Source organism: Apodemus sylvaticus, chromosome 10 (assembly GCF_947179515.1).
Source record: "Apodemus sylvaticus chromosome 10, mApoSyl1.1, whole genome shotgun sequence".
Lineage (NCBI taxonomy): Eukaryota > Metazoa > Chordata > Mammalia > Rodentia > Muridae > Apodemus > Apodemus sylvaticus.
The window spans coordinates 73923911-73941733 of NC_067481.1; the positions used below are offsets into that span (position 1 = coordinate 73923911).

The following is a 17823-nucleotide window of genomic DNA, read 5'->3' on the forward strand; positions in this document are numbered from 1 at the left end:
TATATGTACAGAATTAACAATTAAAAATACAGAGACACACCTCAGTACAGTTTGAGGAAGGTCAGCCTAACAATTTTCACTAAGCTGAGAAGAAAATCACCCGAGTGTGCAGGTGTGTTATGGCTTGCATTGTCTTCTCACAGTTTATCACCTCTGGTTCAGACCGAAGGCACTTTAAGGCACAACATTGATGCTGTCTCCACTTGTTTTCTCAGAGAGCATTAAATTGTGAGGTAAAGGTTTCTCAGACAAATGCTTTTTGTTTACACACACACACTTCACAAGAAATGAGAAAATATTTCACAGGATAGCACTGTGCTCCCTGTAGCAGTTGTGCACTGTTTATATATATAAAGTACTAGAGTCAGCTTCTTAAACCTATGGAATTTCTAGAGCCTCCTGAGTCTTGTGAGGCTCCTTTCTCCTGTTTCTATTCAAGGTAAGCTCACAGCATATTGTCGTGATCATAAAAAGAGAAAGAGGGGTAAGAATATGTTCTATAGTGGTGTGGGGGAGGGGGGTGCCTCAGCAGACCTATGCCGAAGCATCCCTTCCTCCTGAGGGACCAGACACACAACGGTATAGAATAGAGTTTATTCAGAGCATGGGGAGGGGAGTTAGGGGGTAGTAGAGGTAGAGAAAGGCAGAGAGAAGGAGAGAGTAGAGAAGTAGAGGCTGGCCATGACCACGTGGAAAGAGGGGGAGGGGAGAGGGGAAGGGAAGAGCCCAAGAGGGCAAGAGAGAAGCTAGGAGAATGAGAGAATAAGAGAGAGAGAGAGGGGATGGGCCAAGCACCCCCTTTTATAGAGGGCCAGACCTACCTGGTTGTTGCCAGGTAATGGTGGGGAGGGGCATACCTGGCTGTTGCCAGGTAACTGTGGGGTGGAGCTTAGCCAGAATCCTAACACATAATAACACCACCCTCTCCGTTCTTCCTCTTCGCAACATTCCCTGTGCCTTAGAGTAATATAGATGTCTGATTGTTTTCTTCCATTTATGACTGAGGATAAGTATGTCAGAGCAACAGTTCCAATTCTTAGTACAACGACAAAATGTGACCCACAACTACCTCCCACTGGGGAGGGGTGTTTCCCAGGTCTGGAGAAATTGCAATCCCATGGCTAAAACTGTTGACTACGTAGTGAGAATTTTGGTTTCTTTTAAAAAATAGAAATGTTTTGGGTATATGTTTTTGTTTTAAACCCAGTCATGGGATATGGGGCTGACTCAGATGGCCCTCAGCAGAAGACTATGACTTGCCTCATGCTCTGGTAGGGGCATAATTTTGCCAGCTGCAGATAGTTTTTGCAAGTGTACGATGGTTGGAATTCTGAGGACTCTTAAGAGGGTATGTAAATGCAAGAGCCCCAGAGAGAGGTGTGGCAGCTCCTGCCTCTCCTGCTGTTTGCTGTTCCTGGTTTCTAGTTTGAGACATCCTGACTACAAAAATAAAAACTGCCCCAAGGAATTCAAAGCTCCTCATCAGCAGGAAGTAGGCTAGTGATATTGACACCCCCTTCCCCCCAGCCTGTTCTCTCCTAACTAGTGTTGGGGGTTTGGAAGGGATAGGGTGGAGATGGGAGAAAAAAGAAAGCACAAAGTGGCCAAAAATCAGGTCATAGTACTTCTCTTGCAAAAGGCCCTGGTTCAATTCCCAGCACCCAAGCTGGGCGATTCCTAACTTCCTGTAACTTCAGCTCCAGGGAATCCAAGGCTTTAGGTTTTCCTGGGCATCTAAACTCATATGAGCACAAACACACTTAAAAAAAAGTTTTCTCCCACACCAATTTTTTTTTGAAAAAGATTTACTTATTTTTATTTATCTGAGTACACTATAGCTATCTTCACACACACACCAGAAGAGTACATTGGATCCCATTACAGATGGTTGTGAGCCACCATGTGGTTTCTGAGATTTGAACTCAGGACCTCCGGAAGAACAGTCTTAACTGCCAGCCCCCCACAACCAATGTTAATAGTCGTGGTTATCTATTTCCATAATCTCAAATGTTATGAAGGTATGTAATACCTATTAAGCAAAGTAATAGCAGTAGTTTCCCTTACTGGGGACTAGAACCTTCCCGTCCACAGGTTTTGCCCTGGAAAAAATATAAGTTTTCTCCTGTGGAGCAGGCTTTAAATGAAAAATGGAAAATCCTGGCTGTATCCATTCTATGTTCATAGCTGAACAAGAATATTGGCATTGGCTCCACCCCAGAAGCCTGCACAGCATTTTTGAGCACTTTGAAAGTGAGCTAGCATGGAGATATCTTCCAGCTCAGGCTAAGCCTGATTTCTCCAGGCTCCACGTCCTGCAACTAAAGAATGTGATATCTCCAGCCACAGGGACTTTCATTTAGTTTTGGAAACAAAAACAACAACAAAACCAGAAACAATTACTTTTGTAGGATATGAGGTTATAGGGCCCTCTATGGCCAGTGGTACTGAGAGAGGCAATACCTGAAACTGGGATTTTTTTCACTCAACAGACTATGGCTTCTTCGAGAGCCTAAGTTCAGCCATGAGGAGCTATTTAAACACCTTTACTGCTGAGTTTTTGTTGTTCTTCAGACTGATTCCCCAGATCAGAAAGATACTTGAGAGAGTTAAGGTTATGACTTGTCTCATGCTCTGGCAGGGCCATGATTTTGCCAGCTGCAGATAGTTTTTGCAAGTGTACGATAGTTGGAATTCTGAGGATTCTTAAGAGGGTATGTAAATACAAGAGCCCCTGAGAGGGGTGTGGCAGCTCATGCCTCTCCTGTTTGCTGTTGCTGGTTTCTAGTTTGAGGCGTCCTGACTACAAAGATCAAAACTACCCCAAGGAATTCAAAGCTCCTCACCAGCAGGAAGTAGTCTAGTGATACTGGTTTTAAACCAAGAACAAAACAACAACAACAAAAACCCTAGGATCTCTGAAGGACCATTACTGTCCCAACCAAATGGCAATTGATCTTAGGATTCAGCTGCTAGCTGTATTAAAAAAAGAAAAATCAAAAGGCAATCAATTACTTTTATTTTTTAATCCTCCTGCTTTCTGAAGTCATTCTGGCTGCACATCAAGACCCATGTCACATTGTTTTCTGTATATTGTACATGGTAAAATAAATTACCATGATTAGTGATGTGGGCTAGAGTTCTCCTAGAGTTTTGTTTTGGTTTGCTTTTTTTGTTTTAATCTCGCTATGTAGTCTTGGCTGTCCTGCAACTTCATATGTAGTCAGGCTGGCCTGGGACCTATGGGTACCTCGCTCCTAAAACCTAAATTCCGGTTTTGTCCTGTCACATCACTTCATCCTCCTAGCAAACAAACTGACTGAGAGCCAGGACAGATTTGCTGGGTTTGCAGTGCACCACAACCAGACTCAGCTTTCAGAACTCGCCTGGCCCCGGTGCCTTCTGGGGGGTGTAGTCAGAAAGGACCTGAGGCATGCCGGGAGTAGTAGTTCTCTGCGGCTTCTCCCGGTGGCGGGGCTGCTCCTGGCGATTTGGGGGTATCCTGGACAAGGTGATCCTGACTCTGCCAGGAGAGCGTGTCTGGGGCCGACATCCTCGAGACTGCTCGTTCTGAGAGTGGCGGGAGCGAGCGCCGGCGTCCGTGAGTGGGGCGAAGGGGGCGGGCGAGGCGTAGCGGGCGGTGGGCTTCCCGGCGGGCCCGGCGCGGCCTGGCGAGTGCTCTGCGGCCTCGGGGACCCTCCTACAGGCTCGGCCCGCCACAAAGCGTGGCTGGGCCCAAACTGCGGAGCCGGAGGCCTGTGCATCTTCTGTAGCATCTTAGCGATGCAGATCTTAAAATCAACAGCAGACTAGTCTAACTTAATGAATTAGCACATCTAATACCAAGTTACAGGCCCCTTGGCCCTTCATTGTGCCTATGGTGCTGGTGAAGAAACCAAGTTTGGCCCGAGCATTCGCGGAATCTTGATGGGAGCCTCGGACTGGAAGCAGAATTTCCTTCCCATCTATGATACTTGCTCTGTCTTGTCGTTTGGGCAGGCTGTGAACCCCTTGGCTGTCCACCTCAGCCACGTCGACAGCACAGCCCCACCTCTGCAGCACAGAGGACTGGTTCCAGGAATTCCCAAACAGCCAACACTCAAGTTTTTGAGGTAGACACAGCATTTGCAGAGAGCTTGGACACATTATCCTTTGTACTTTAAATTAATCAGATCCAACCTTTTGACATTGCCACGATTTTTGTACAAGGTGCTAACAGTCCTGTAGGTGGGTGTGGAGGCATTGGTGTAAGAAAGTAGAAGTGTGATTAATATACAGAAGGGGTATAGTTTTAACAGGTTGGCTTGGTCAGCGTTCTTATCATTTGGTACCATTATGGGTGGATTTTAAAACTTAACTTATTTTTATGTGTGTATGTTTATGTCTGTGCCCATGAGCACACAGTACCTAAGGAGGCCTGAGAGGATGTTGGATCCCCTGGAGTTACAAGTAGCTGTGGATAGCCCAATGTGGGTTTCGATAATCAAATTTCTCTGCAAACAAGGGAAGCTCTTTTAATCACGCAGCCACTTCTCCAGACCCCTTTGTGGGTGGCTTTACCCTCCTGGCTCCGAGCCTTCCCTTTCTTACCAGAGTTCCTTACTACATACACCCTTTTCCCTTTCTAGGAGTACTTGGTCAGCACTCGCCTCTCCTTTGGCAGGAAAGCTAAGAAGGGAAATGGCTGTGGATTTGCGGGCTGCTCCGGGGACGGTGAGTGAGGCTTGTCTTTGCGTAAATTGCTTTCTGACTCAGATGTGGATGCGTTTCCATTTTTTGCCCCTATTACTTTTCTCCCTTGCAAAATTAGCATTTAACAGGGGTATGCAAACTCCAGTTTGAGGCCGACTTGCAAGGAAAAGATACAAAAGCCTCTCTTTTCTCCCTTGCAAAATTAGCATTTAACAGGGGTATGCAAACTCCAGTTTGAGGCCGACTTGTAAGGAAAAGATACAAAAGCCTCTCTTCTCACACTTATCAAAGGATCCTGCCAGGTCCAGAGCAGATGATAGCCTATAACCACTGTCTCGTAAACCCTCCCAGGTGCTTTCTTTTAAAATGGGGAATCCTTCAGATGGAGTGTCTACCCCATTTTGTTAACCAAAGAGAGAGGTCTGAGGGTCTCTCTACCAGCAAATCTCTCCTCTGGCTCAATCCCAGAATTATCTCTTCTCCCTGATGTCCCACTTCCTATTTTCTGCCTAAGCCAGAGGCCATTAGATTTATTATCGACAGATACCACACCCATACACACATAAGACGTCATCGTCGTAATTCAAAATATCTTCTGTGGCCATCAGTTGCCAGGGAAATTTGCTCCATTCTTTTGGGTTCTTCATTTCATTAGTAAAAGTATCTAGAAATGTACTCAGAAGGAAGCTTGAAGAAAATGCTATTAGAGTTTGAGAAAAATAACAGGGCAGGCAAGCTGTACGTCTTGCCAGCTGCCAGGAGCAGTGAGATAGGGCCCGAGAGAGGTGGGTTCAGCAGTGGGGGGGAGGCAGCAAGCTGCGTGACAGGCTCACTGTAGATGTTAGGTCAGGTTCTTCCTCCCAGCCCCACGCTCTCAGAACTAACACTGAGACTTAAGATAGATTTACAGATACTGTGGCCGTATAGCTAGGCTCTGCTCTGACTAGATCATAACTAAAATAGCCCAATTATTTTAACCACCAATCTGCCACCTGGCTGGTCACCTGTGCTCAGGTACCATGTGTCTACTTCCTCACGTCTTCCAGGGTGGATCTCTCACCTGGATCTTTCCCAGAATTCTCTCTCCTCCCGGATGTCACACTTCCTATTTCCTGTGTCAGCCATTATTATTGGCAGGTACTATATCCATACAGATGTAAGATATTCTCTCTAACAGGAAACAGTTGTGTGGTGGGAGAAGTAGCTTCTGAGCATGGATGAGAGACCCCAGAATGCCCAGGAAAGGAAGCATGCTTAGGATTTTGGCCAAAAATTAAAAAAATAATAAAAGTAGAAAGGAAACGTTACAGTTTTCGGAATAACTCTAAAAATTGGGCAAGCTCCAAGGTGGTACATGATAGAAACCTGCACGGCCCTGCCCAGAGGCTTCTGGGAAGGCTAAGTACATTAGTTCATTGAGGGATAACCAGCCCTCCTTGTCTTTAGCATGTCTCCAAGTGAATCCGATTTGGGGGGTGAAAGGGTGAATGAAATCAAACTCTGGCCAGGTGATTGACAGGCCCAGCTTAATTACTTCTTTAATTTTGTTTTGAAAAATTATTTTTATTTTATGTGTATGGATGTTTTACCTGCATGTATATCTGTGCACCATGTGTGCAAGTTGCCTGTGGAGGCCAGAAGAGTTTGCCATATCCCCTGGAACTGGAGTTATATGTGGTCATGAGACATTGTGTAGGTGCCGGGAATTGGAATGGTTCTGTGAAAGGACAGCCAATGCCACTTACCACTGAACCATCTCCCCAGCTCCTGGATTAACTGCTAAAGGAAGGACACGGTAGTTTGTAAAGTTCAGGCTGGCTTAGACCTTTCAGCTCTCCATCCAGGGCTAGAGGTAAAGCACATGAGTCTCAGTAAAGCCAGAGGATGTCCCCCTTTTCCACTGAGTAATTTAAATGCTAAGGAGTGGCAGAGCTGATGTTTAACTTTGTAGTGTTACCAGAGGTGTGGGAGGAATGGGAGATGGTTCATCCTCAGTGGTCCCTTTTGTGCCAGGAACCATTGGTGAACCCCAAGAGACCACCAAGGAGCCCTTCCTGATGTAATAGCTTTAGGGTCTCTTTATTACAAGCTCGGGCTTGGGCTCTTCTCCCACCCAACCCTGACACAGTAGGGCAGGATGGGGAGGCGGAGCAGCCTTGAACCGTCAGCTGGGAAGGGTTTTAGAGGAAATGGGAACGAGCAAGGGGGTGTCTGTCCTAGCAAGTATCTAGCTGAATGTCTGTTGTAAGCAACAGATGGGTGCTCTGAAGCAGATGGGTGCTCTGAAACAGATGGGCGTTCTGAAACAAGGCTGTGAACAGTCACAAGCAGTCTGAAAGTCCATCTGAAGCAATCAGATTGATCTTTGATTGACTGTTGCTAGGAAGTAGTTAGGGCATCCCTCTGACCAAGGACAAGCCTTTGGGTCTTTCCTGGTATGTGGGTTAAGTTTGAGTCCTGCCGCAGTGAAGTTCTGAGTCTTTTTTAATTTTTTTTTTTTTAAGATGGAGGCTGGTCCCAAGATGGAGTAGGTTTGGTCTCTCACTCTAACGCTGTTAATTCTTTTAACTCTGTCAGGGCTTAACCTGTTTCTCCCATAAAGTTAGTGCTACAGTAGTGGCTACACCAGCAGAATACAGTACCCAGCAGTCCCAGCTCTGGCCTGGGCTACCCTCTGTCCAAAGTGGGGAAGCTTCAGGTGAGCTTTCTCTTTCCAAGGTGGACAGACAGCCTTCATTTCAGGCAAGGGAAGTTATGAAAGAGTTTGTAATTGTAGTGTAGCTACTTCCTTCTGAACTGTAAGCACAAATAAACTCTTTCTTCTAGAAGTTGCCTTGGTCATGGTGTCTTATCACAGCATAGAAAAGTAAGACACCACTTCATAGGGTTAGAGGAGGGAGCTCTTCTTGGTTGGGAAGTACTGATAGCACGATCTATAAAGAATATGTGAGGTGAGAGGTAATTCTGCCATCTTGAAAAAGGGCACATTGCTACATCTTCCAATCAAAAACATGGCAACTGTGACCTATCAGTTCAGTCTGTCTCAGGTATTCTGTGAAAGTGTTTGCTATAGAGAAGAGATAAGGATATATGCTGTAATTCTTAGAAACCTTAGAAACCTCTTAGGCACCGAGTGAGTGCTCAGACTCTGTGTGAAGACAGCTCACATCCAAACCTTCAGGCATATAACAGTGAGGGTGATTTAGAAATTTAGTTGGATTCTGTTTTTGTGGTTACTGGGGACTGGTCCTAGGGTCTCATGTTTCCCAGGCAAGTGTTCTGCTACTGAGCTATCTCTTTAGCCCTAAATGGTAACCTGAAATAACTCCAGGGCTGAGTATGTAGTTCACGGGTAGAGCATGTGTTTACCATGACTGAAGTCCTGGGTTTCATCTTCAGTACTGAAAACAGATCTGAAAGAAAGGAACAAACAAACACATAGAAAAAATTGTGAGGATGTTAAGAAATTGATGAAAGATTGCTTTTCCCCCTAACCATGAACACCAAAGAATAATTAGGGCAGTGTCCTGGGTGTTTTGTGTGTACCCTGCATAGGTGTATATATGTATAAAACTTTTCAAAAGATTGTTTTGTAGCTTGCTTTTTCACACAAATCAAATTGTGCCAGGGGTACAAATTTATCTCATTTTTATTTAATGGCTGTATGTATTTCATGCAACATGTATATTATCATTTGCATATCCATTGGCTTATTAATAGATGCATACATTAATTATCCTTAAATTTTCACCTCTATGTTGATTTTTTTTTCTGTGCAGCAATTTACCACAGATTCAGTGTTTAGAACAGCACAAATTGATTGTCTCACAGTTCTGGAAGTCAGAAGTCTTACACTGTTTTATTATTAAGCTGTCCACAGGGCTGGTTCTTTAGATACTGGGAGGGAAAATCTGTTTCCTTGTCCCTTTCACTGCCTAGCAGTTAGTTACATCACAGCTTCTGTGATCACGTGGGCTTCTCTTAGAGCTGAGCTGTGGAGTAAGGACTATCGCCACACAGCCCTACCTGCATGTTAATCTACGTTGTCTACTTATGTCTCAGTCCGTGAGGTGACAGACTTGCAGAGACCCTTTCCTTGTGCATGTCACATTCACAGGTCTTGTAACCAGTGTGCCAGGAACCGTTACCTAGAAGTAATTAGTGTTGCATTCAGCACCCAAAGGGGATGTCCCTACCTACTACTGATATTGTTCCTTGAAGCCAAGTCAGTCCCAGTAGTAAATGTGTAAGGCTAAAGTGACATGACTTCCCCATGTTGATGGGTTCTCAGACTCACCCACAGTATTGTTCCAGAGCTCACTATTTTCATGTGTTATAATAGAATCTCTTTTCCTGCCTTGCACTCTCTCATATTTAGGAGCTGTTTCTTTTAGAAGAAATTACTTTGCTATCTATCTATCTATCTATCTATCTATCTATCTATCTATCTAAGACAGGGTTTCTCTGTATAGACCTGGCTGTTCTGGATCCTCCCTCTGTCTCACAGGTGCTGGGATTAAAGGTGTGCCCCACCACGCCAGACTGAAATTACTTTTTCTTTTTAAAGATTTATTTATTTTTTATTTATATAAATACACTGTCGCTGTCTTCAGACACACACTAGAAGAGTGCATGGGGTCCCATTACAGATGGTTGTGAGCTGCCATGTGGTTGCTGGGAATTGAACTCAGGACCTCTGGCAGAGCAGTCCGTGCTCTTAACCACTGAGCCATCACTCCAGCCCCTGAAATTACTTTCTTAATGACTTTTTTGGCGTGTACATAGTTTTGCAAATCCTGTGGTTCTTTTGATTTTCATATTGAATAGAAACCCATCATACTAGCTCAGAAGTCTGTTTACTTGAACTCAATACCTAGTTTTACCAATTTCTCCCAGTATTCTCTTGGGAAGGTTACTTAACCTATTTATTTATTTTTTTGATGGTGTGTATGTATGAGTCATAATACAAGTGTGGAGGTCAGAGGACAACTCGTAGGAGCTGGCTCTCTTCTACCATGTGCTCAGGAAGGATCAAACTCAGGTTCGCAAGGCTTCGCAGCACTGCTTTCACCTACTGAGTCAACTTATGTCCTAGGTCATGTAACTGTTCTAGACTGTTTCATTTGTAAAGTGCTTTAAACTATAGCCTCCTCTCTAGAGGGTTTTTATAAGATTTAAAGGAGACAGTACATGCAAAGTCCCTACCACCATCCCTAACACATTTATTGAACAATCGTTTTTTTTTTTTTTTTTTTTTTTTCTGACCAGGGATTCTTCCTGTTTGGTTGGTATTTTCCTTAACTTTCCTACACTGCTCTACATATTGATTTATATTGTTTTTCTTCCTTTTAGTTGGATTTTGAGTGAGAGAAGACTTTGCTTGCTTAGAACACTATAAGATTCTAGGTTTGGATTTTTAAATATTACTTATTTATTTTATGTATTATGAGTACACTGTAGCTGTCTTCAAACACACCAGAAGAAGGCATCAGATCCATTACAGATGGTTGTGAGCCACCATGTGGTTGCTGGGAATTGAACTCAGGACTTCTGGAAGAGCAGTCAGTGCTCTTCACCACTGAGCCATCTTTATAGCCCCTCTAGGTTTGGATTTTATATCCTACTGTCAGGGATTTTAATGCCCAAATCCCCACAACTTTGATTCCAGTAGGTTCTCAATAAATACTTGTTTACTTAAATAGTTAATGACTATTTCCACAAAATTACATAACTAAATGATTCAAAATACTTAGTATTCTGAGATAGTTTTAATTTCTTGGTGTGTACCCAGTGTCACCTTCATCCAGATGATGAAGATGATGGTCTGGGGTGAGCAGGAATGGGTTTGCTGTTCCAGGAGCCTGTGACGTTCAGGGATGTGGCCGTGTCCTTCAGCCAGGATGAGTGGTTGCACCTGGCCCCTGCTCAGAGAACCTTGTACCGAGAGGTGATGCTGGAGAACTACAGCAACCTGGCCTCGCTGGGTAAGGAGCTCGCTGGGGTGAAGATTCTGCTGTGGAAGCACGTGAGCCCTGCCCACCACCTGGCCTTACCAGGAACGAGTTTTTCCCTAATGAACAGTGTAGTAGAAATATCTGGAAGCTGCTCCTTTGGGTTCAGAGTCCTCTGTTTTCCATTCTGTTATGCTGCAGAGAAAAATCAAATCTCTGTGGAGTTGAAAGTACATTTTTTCTTTGACAACTTTTGTGTTCCTGTCTTTCTTTGCCCTTCCTTGTACCCTACTGCCAGCCTGCTTTCTTCCCCAGGCCAGTAACTAAATCCCAGTTCAGAATCTGAAATTCATAGAAGACATTTAGATGTTAAAAACCGTACAGGAATACCCTGTCTGAGAGAAGTCCATTTCCAGGACAGTGCATTAATTTTGAGTTGGTCCTTGCTTCTTGCTCTAAGCCCTAAATTTCCAGTGTCCCCTGGGAAGTGATTTACCTGTGTGTAGATCTGAACTTCTCCACTTTCTAGGTCAGGTGAGTGGTTTATGAAGTGGCTGTTCAGGCCATTCATCCAAACTCCATTCTCTTTCCCATGAGCAGGATTTCAGGCGTCAGTGCCCGCCATGATTGGCAAGCTGCAAAAAGGGCAAGATCCCTGCATGGAAAGAGACGTCACTGGAGACACCTGCCTAGGTGAGTGAGCCACTGGGAAATGGAGACACAGAAGCCTGCCTGCCTCTGTCGTGAAAGGGCCGTGAAGTAGTGGCTTTTTTTTTTTATAGATAATGAACCCTGTGGAGATGCTTGGGGCCTCTTGTGTTTAAGTGGAAAGCTTGTTGACGTGCAGCCATCTAAATGCAGTAATGCAACGTCAGTCCACTTTCAGTTACAGATTGAGTAAAGAAAGCTCAGTATTTCTTAACACTAACTCAAACTAAATCTTTTCACATAGAGTTAGAGTAAAACTTGAGGTTGGGGATCCTCAGACCTTCAGGACAAATTGACTTCACAAACTTACAGATTTTCATAAGACTCCTACAAAGAGAATGTAGTCTTCTGGTGCTAGCTTACAGAAGAAATGAAGAAGTCATTCATTTCTCCTCTGCCCTCACAGAAAGCCCGCCATGCTTTCAGTCTGAGGTGAGAGTGGTGCGCAGGACTGGCCTGTGCTATAGGTTTTCAGTGTGATTGGTGTGTGTTGAACTTAGATCAAACACAGTTGTGTTTGGGCTGTTGTCACATTTAAGATGCAAGCATCATCTTTTTGACAGACCATTTCACAGGAAACCCTTTCACAGGCTGTGATGAAATTACAGTTGAATGTGAAGTCACAATTTAAAGGAAAGCAATCTAAATATTTTCCAGTTATTGGCTCTGGGGTTCAGAGGACCATGAGGGAAATGCAATGACAGTGACCTGAGAGTAGCAGGAAGTGAAGGCAGCTGCCCGCCTGCCCACCCACCGCTGCTGTGTGCAGAGCGGATGAGGAAGCTGAGGGGTTCCTGTGCTCAGCTGCAGCCTGTCACTTCAGAGATTCTCTATGTCCTTACGCTCTGCTCTGTGCGTCCCTGTCTGGATTTGCTCCTCTCTAGAACCGCAGTCTCCTCCCCTCCAACACTGCTTTGTCTAGTTTATCCTCACACCCTACTCGTTAGCCCGTTTACCTCTGATCCTCCATCCGCTTCCCTCCAGATTCAGGCCCATGTTTGGGATCAGGCTGCACCAATCCTCTTTTCTCTGTGTTGCTGCCAGTCTTGGCTTTCTTATGCATCCAAGTCTCTCTTCTAGCAAAGGAAGAATTAATTCTTCCAATTCTTTTCAGATTTCGAGATTTGGCCAGAGTTAGAAGAAGCATTGCCCCCCAAACAAGACATTTTTACTGAAGAAACATCTCATGGGCTGAAAAAGAATGGACCCACTAAGTGTGTTTACTGGAAAATCAGCTGTGGAGAGCTTGTGAAATCTGAGAGCCTAGATCCAGTACAGGAGCAAGGAAAGAAAGCTCATGAGCCGGGGCCAGCTTCGCCCAAGGAAACCACCAGTGAAGACGGATCTCCCACAGGCTCGGAGCTGGGGAAGCCCTTGTTCATAAGTAAAGCACTTGTCTCACAAGAGGGTGATCCCATAGAAAGTGCCCCTGGTATGTATCACACTTCAGAGAAAGATTTACCACAGGATTTTGATTTAATGAGAAGCTTTCAGATTTACCCAGGACAAAAACCTCATGTCTGCAGTGAATGTGGGAAGGGTTTTACCCAAAACCTTCATCTTGTAGAGCACAAGAGGATTCACACTGGCGAGAAACCTTACAAATGCAGTGAGTGTGGGAAAAGCTTCAGCCATAGATCTTCCCTCCTGGCTCACCAGAGAACCCACACTGGAGAGAAGCCATTCAAATGCAGTGAGTGTGAGAAAGCGTTTGGCAGCAGCTCCACACTCATCAAACACCTGAGGGTGCACACGGGAGAGAAACCGTACCGCTGCCGGGAGTGTGGGAAGGCCTTCAGCCAGTGTTCAACCCTCACTGTGCACCAGAGGATTCACACTGGGGAAAAGCTCTATAAATGTGCTGAGTGTGACAAGGCCTTTAACTGCAGAGCAAAGCTCCACAGACATCAGAGAATCCACACAGGTGAGAAGCCTTATAAATGTGCCGAGTGTGGGAAAGGCTACAGTCAGTTTCCGTCCCTAGCTGAACATCAGAAACTCCATACTGGAGAACAGCTTTGCCAGTGCTTGCAGTGTGGGAGAACCTTTACACGTGTGTCCACCCTTATTGAACACCAGAGAATTCATACTGGACAGAAACCATATCAATGCAACGAATGTGGGAAGACCTTCAACCAGTATTCCTCCTTCAATGAACATCGGAAGATTCATACTGGGGAGAAACTTTACACATGTGATGAATGCGGGAAAGCCTTTGGCTGTAAATCAAACCTTTATCGGCATCAGAGGATCCATACTGGAGAGAAACCCTATCAGTGTAATCAGTGTGGAAAGGCCTTCAGCCAGTATTCATTCCTAACTGAACACGAGCGAATCCACACTGGAGAGAAGCTCTACAAGTGTATGGAGTGTGGGAAAGCCTATAGTTATAGGTCAAACCTCTGTAGACACAAAAAAGTTCACCTTAAGGAGAGGCTATATAAATGGAAAGAATATGGGGCGCCCTTTATGTATGGCACATCCCTTACTCCATATCAGAGATTTGTGAAAGGAGACAAGCCTGAGAACATTAATTCATCACTGTAATCCAAGACACATCAGAAGAGTAGTGCGTAGAATGCAAATCGGAATAGTCATCTTTTTTACTTGTACAGCAGATGGTTACCACTAAGTCATGGACGGTGGATGCACAAAGAATGCCCACATCAACCATTTAAGGACTATTACAAATATGTTAAAAATTCGTAGGAAAAGTATGAAAGGCCTCACTTAAAAAACAAAACGTATGAGTAACTGTTGCGTATAAGCATTTTTCATGAGAGGGTCATCTCTTTCTAAGAGCTTCTGTGTTATGAGTTTTCTTTTCAAGATAGTCTCTGATGTAGTTGATAATGTGAAGAATTGTGGGGCCTCAGTCCCTAAAATGGTGAGCTGTTATAGGGAGAAGTCCTTTTCATAAAGAGCCACTACAGAGGAAAAGAATACTTTGATTTGTTGTGTATCAACAATAAAGCTCTTTATAAATTGCTCCTTATACAACATATTTGTGTGTATGTATGCATTTATATTCATATATACACATACAGGACTTTTATGTATATGTGGCCATGTCACTTAACAATGGGGATACAGTTAGAAAAGGCTTCATTAGGCACTTTCATGGTTATAGGAACATCATTGCATTTGCATAGCCCTACACGTTCTGGGTCAGCCAATCAATGTGATCTCTTGAGGTGGTCAACATACCATAATTTTTTTTAAAAAAAAAACAAAACTTTTTTGAGTTTATAATTTAATTACATTTCTCCCTTCCCTTTCTCCAAAGCCTCCGATACGCTCCTCCCCACGCTCCTTCAAATCCATGGCCTTTCTTCTAATTGTTATGCATGCATATTTCCATACTTTTTTATAGTAAGTGTTTTTATTGGTTTGCTTGTTTATTTTAGATAGAGTTTCACTACGTACCTTAATGGCATTGAACTCATTATGTAGACCAGGCTGGTTTTAAACTTTCAGTCTTCCTGCATCAGCCTCTTATGGACTAGGAATAGAGGCATGAGCCATCATGCTTGGTGTAAATTTTATTAGTAGAATGTGTATACTCTAAGGATAAAAGTATAGTATAGCAAATGAGTAAGCTGGTAATGTAGATTGTCCCCATCACCATGTGTCATGTACTGTAGATAATTGTGTGTGCTGTGGTGTCGTCTGGCTGCCAACACAGAGGGTTTGTTTGCACAAATGAGCAATGCATTGTGCCTAAGGTGTTATTATAGTTAGAAAGTCATGACAGCTCCGATGTAATTGGACAAGTAGGAATTTTGCAGACCAGTTGTAGTCTAATGAGACCACTGTGATATGTGTTGGCTGTTATTGGCCAAAAACATCATCATGGGCAAAAGGCTGCATGCACACACTCACATATATGTATGTATATGTGTATGCCAGTGTATATACATACACATACAAAGAGTTTAGGACATTTTTTTTCTTCATAGTCCCTAATAATTAAAAAAGATTCAGTTTACTAATTTAGAATTTACTGTTTCAAATTTAAAATTCTCCCAAGGGAGACTTCTTTCTAAGTCTTCTGTATCTGTAATGGAATCTGGTTCTGGATCTAGCTGAGTAGAGGCTTACAGTACTAGAGAAGTAGGCCTGATCAGACAGAGGTGGGCAGACTGCCATCCAAACAGTACACTATGTACTGTAGAAGGCCAGTGTTGACAGACTCTCCTGCTATGAACCTGTTAGCACTTTAGGATTGGAGAGATTTTTAATTTATAACCTTTTAAGAATCGAGGTCTTCAGCTCTGATAATCTATGATTGTTACAGGTTCATTTCTAGCCTCAAGGCTTAAGAACCCTATTTGTTTTGTAACCTGTTCAAATATTATTGCTAGTAATGTAATCAGTTATCTTTAGTTTCTCCTAGCTTCGGTCTTAGTAGTGGAGTTGAGAACATGCCCCCCTTCTTCTATCTCTGATTCAATACCTGCTTCTATGATAACTACTTAAATTCTCAAAGCCGATGAAGGTTCAGTTGGAGGTATCACTTTGATAATGTTTCCATGTGTGGCTACCTTTTTATTACACAACTTTTAATACTTTTTTTTTCTCCTCCCTGTAGTGCTGACGACTGAATCCAGGGTTTTGTACATGCTCAGGAGGTGCTCTACCACGAGCTGTGTCTGCAGCCCATAGGATTTAAGTATAAAGTTGCAGATGAATATTTTATATTAAACAATCTACTTATTACCTTAATATTTTATATCTCCCCTAGACCTAGTTCCTTCGTTCTTTGACTTACCCCATTGGTTTGTGTTAGAAATTACTCTAGGAGCATTAATTAGACCCTTCCATCTGAACAAAATATGAGAATTAAGCAGGCATTCAGCACTTAACTGACTTCTTTTGGCTCCTCAGAGTAGTTGTATGTGTTTAAATGTTTTTGCAAGAAAAATAAGACTTCAAGGGTACCCCTGAATGTCTTCTTGTACCTAGTGAGCATGCTCAGTGTCCACTTTTTGGTTTACAAATGCCATTTGCCTCCAGAAGGACTCAGGACTCCTTGAAGAAATGAACAATGGAATGTTTGGAGTAGGAGGGGAATATAAGTACACCCAGAGGATATTTTTATGATAGATGTCATTTTAGGGTTATTGATATGAGCAGGAACAGAGACTAACTTGAAGGTACATCCTTTGATCCAACTTAAGACACTTCAAACATCAAAATACTCATGGCAGGGCGGGATATAATATTTTCTAAAGGTTACAGGGGTGGGGGGAAGCTTTTTATAACATTTGAAAAAAAGCATCTTTTAAGAATATCCAAAGCAATAAACAAAAACCATTTAACAACTGTCATTGTCATTAAATCTAGCAAAAAGTTGATTGATGGTAAAACCTACTACATGAAAGGCAATTAAGGAACATTGCATCAACCAGAAGAGGGCAGCTGTGAGGTGCGAAGGAAGCACTGCTTTCATCCTGACACCTGACAGGCAGGGCCACCCCCACCCCCGCTGTGAGCAGAGCTCCCCCCCCTGAGCAGCAGCCATGTGCCTTCTCCAGAGGCCGCAGAGGCCAAAACCAGTCAATGAACGCCTATGGAAATCTTTTCTCTAGACTTAGCTTCCTGCTTACAAAGAACTGAGAGTAACATGTTAGATTATACGGTAATAGACAAATCTAGAGTTTGAGACATTGGAAATGATCATTAAGTTGTACTTTTCAAATAGCCAATGTGTTAGAACAAAAAGATGCCTGAGGCAGCCACATGCAAAGTGTAATCTTTTATTGAGAAATAAAGTCAGAGGGATATTTAGGGAAATACAAAGGTGAAAATGGGTGTTAAATAATGTGGTATGCTTACTTTTCTTAGACTAGGTAAAGTATTGAATTTATATTTCCCTGTCATATGCATGCAAAAGTTTTAAGTTGACAAGTCATAATGTCTGCAGCATATTTTAAATTGAAATTGAGAATTGATCAGCGATTGTTGAATTGTTGGGATCACTCTTTAAACTTGTCTGTACCTATGTTTAAATGTAATAAAAATTGAGGCAAAAATGATTTATAAAGTGATGAATGTGAGCTTTCTGTTCAAGGCTTAGAGAAACTGGGTTGAGAGTTCCTCCTCCAGGGGTATATTTGGAATCAGTAGAAATGATGGGTTGGCTCCCTTCTAAGTGGGATAAGCATTCTGTGCCTTTTCTCCCACTGAATGCAACTAATACTCAGGCCAGCTGTTTGGATACCTGAAAAATAATGACAGCAGATTAAAGAAGGAAACTCATTTGAAACATCGGGCACTTTGGACATTTCCGTGGAGTATGGTTGTGACTGAACAGGCCAGTCACATCTTTAAACACTGACTCTTCCCTCCAACCAGAAGAACCATGGGCCAACAGTGGTCAGCAAGGTCTTCATGACTTTTATTTTTTAATGTTTCTACTTGGTGATTTGCAGATTTGTCCATCCGATCTTGGTGATCATCATGGTCCATGTAC

At 43.3% G+C, this 17823-nt stretch overlaps 1 protein-coding gene across 2 annotated transcripts; it reads left to right on the forward strand.

Annotated features, from left to right (window-relative positions):
* The first annotated feature begins 3465 nt into the window (after positions 1-3465).
* On the forward strand, positions 3466-17394 carry Znf354c (zinc finger protein 354C). 2 transcript variants are annotated; one of them, XM_052197461.1, is made up of 6 exons: positions 3466-3598; positions 3997-4109; positions 4626-4710; positions 10547-10673; positions 11241-11333; positions 12463-17394. In XM_052197461.1, the coding sequence occupies exons 3-6, from the start codon at positions 4678-4680 to the stop codon at positions 13893-13895; spliced, it is 1686 nt and encodes a 561-aa protein (XP_052053421.1). In that variant the 5' UTR covers positions 3466-3598; positions 3997-4109; positions 4626-4677; the 3' UTR covers positions 13896-17394. The 2 variants fall into 2 exon arrangements, with proteins under 2 accessions (XP_052053421.1, XP_052053422.1); XM_052197462.1 differs by lacking the exon at positions 3997-4109.
* The last annotated feature ends 429 nt before the right edge of the window (positions 17395-17823 follow it).

What these genes read in the sequence shown, in the direction of transcription:
- Znf354c (XM_052197461.1), top strand. Translation starts at nt 4,678, where the DNA reads ATGGCTGTGGATTTGCGGGCTGCTCCGGGGACG. An exon ending in TGCGGGCTGCTCCGGGGACG is followed by an intron (nt 4,711 to 10,546) that starts GTGAGTGAGGCT and finishes TTGCTGTTCCAG; the next exon opens with GAGCCTGTGACGTTCAGGGA. An exon ending in CAGCAACCTGGCCTCGCTGG is followed by an intron (nt 10,674 to 11,240) that starts GTAAGGAGCTCG and finishes TCCCATGAGCAG; the next exon opens with GATTTCAGGCGTCAGTGCCC.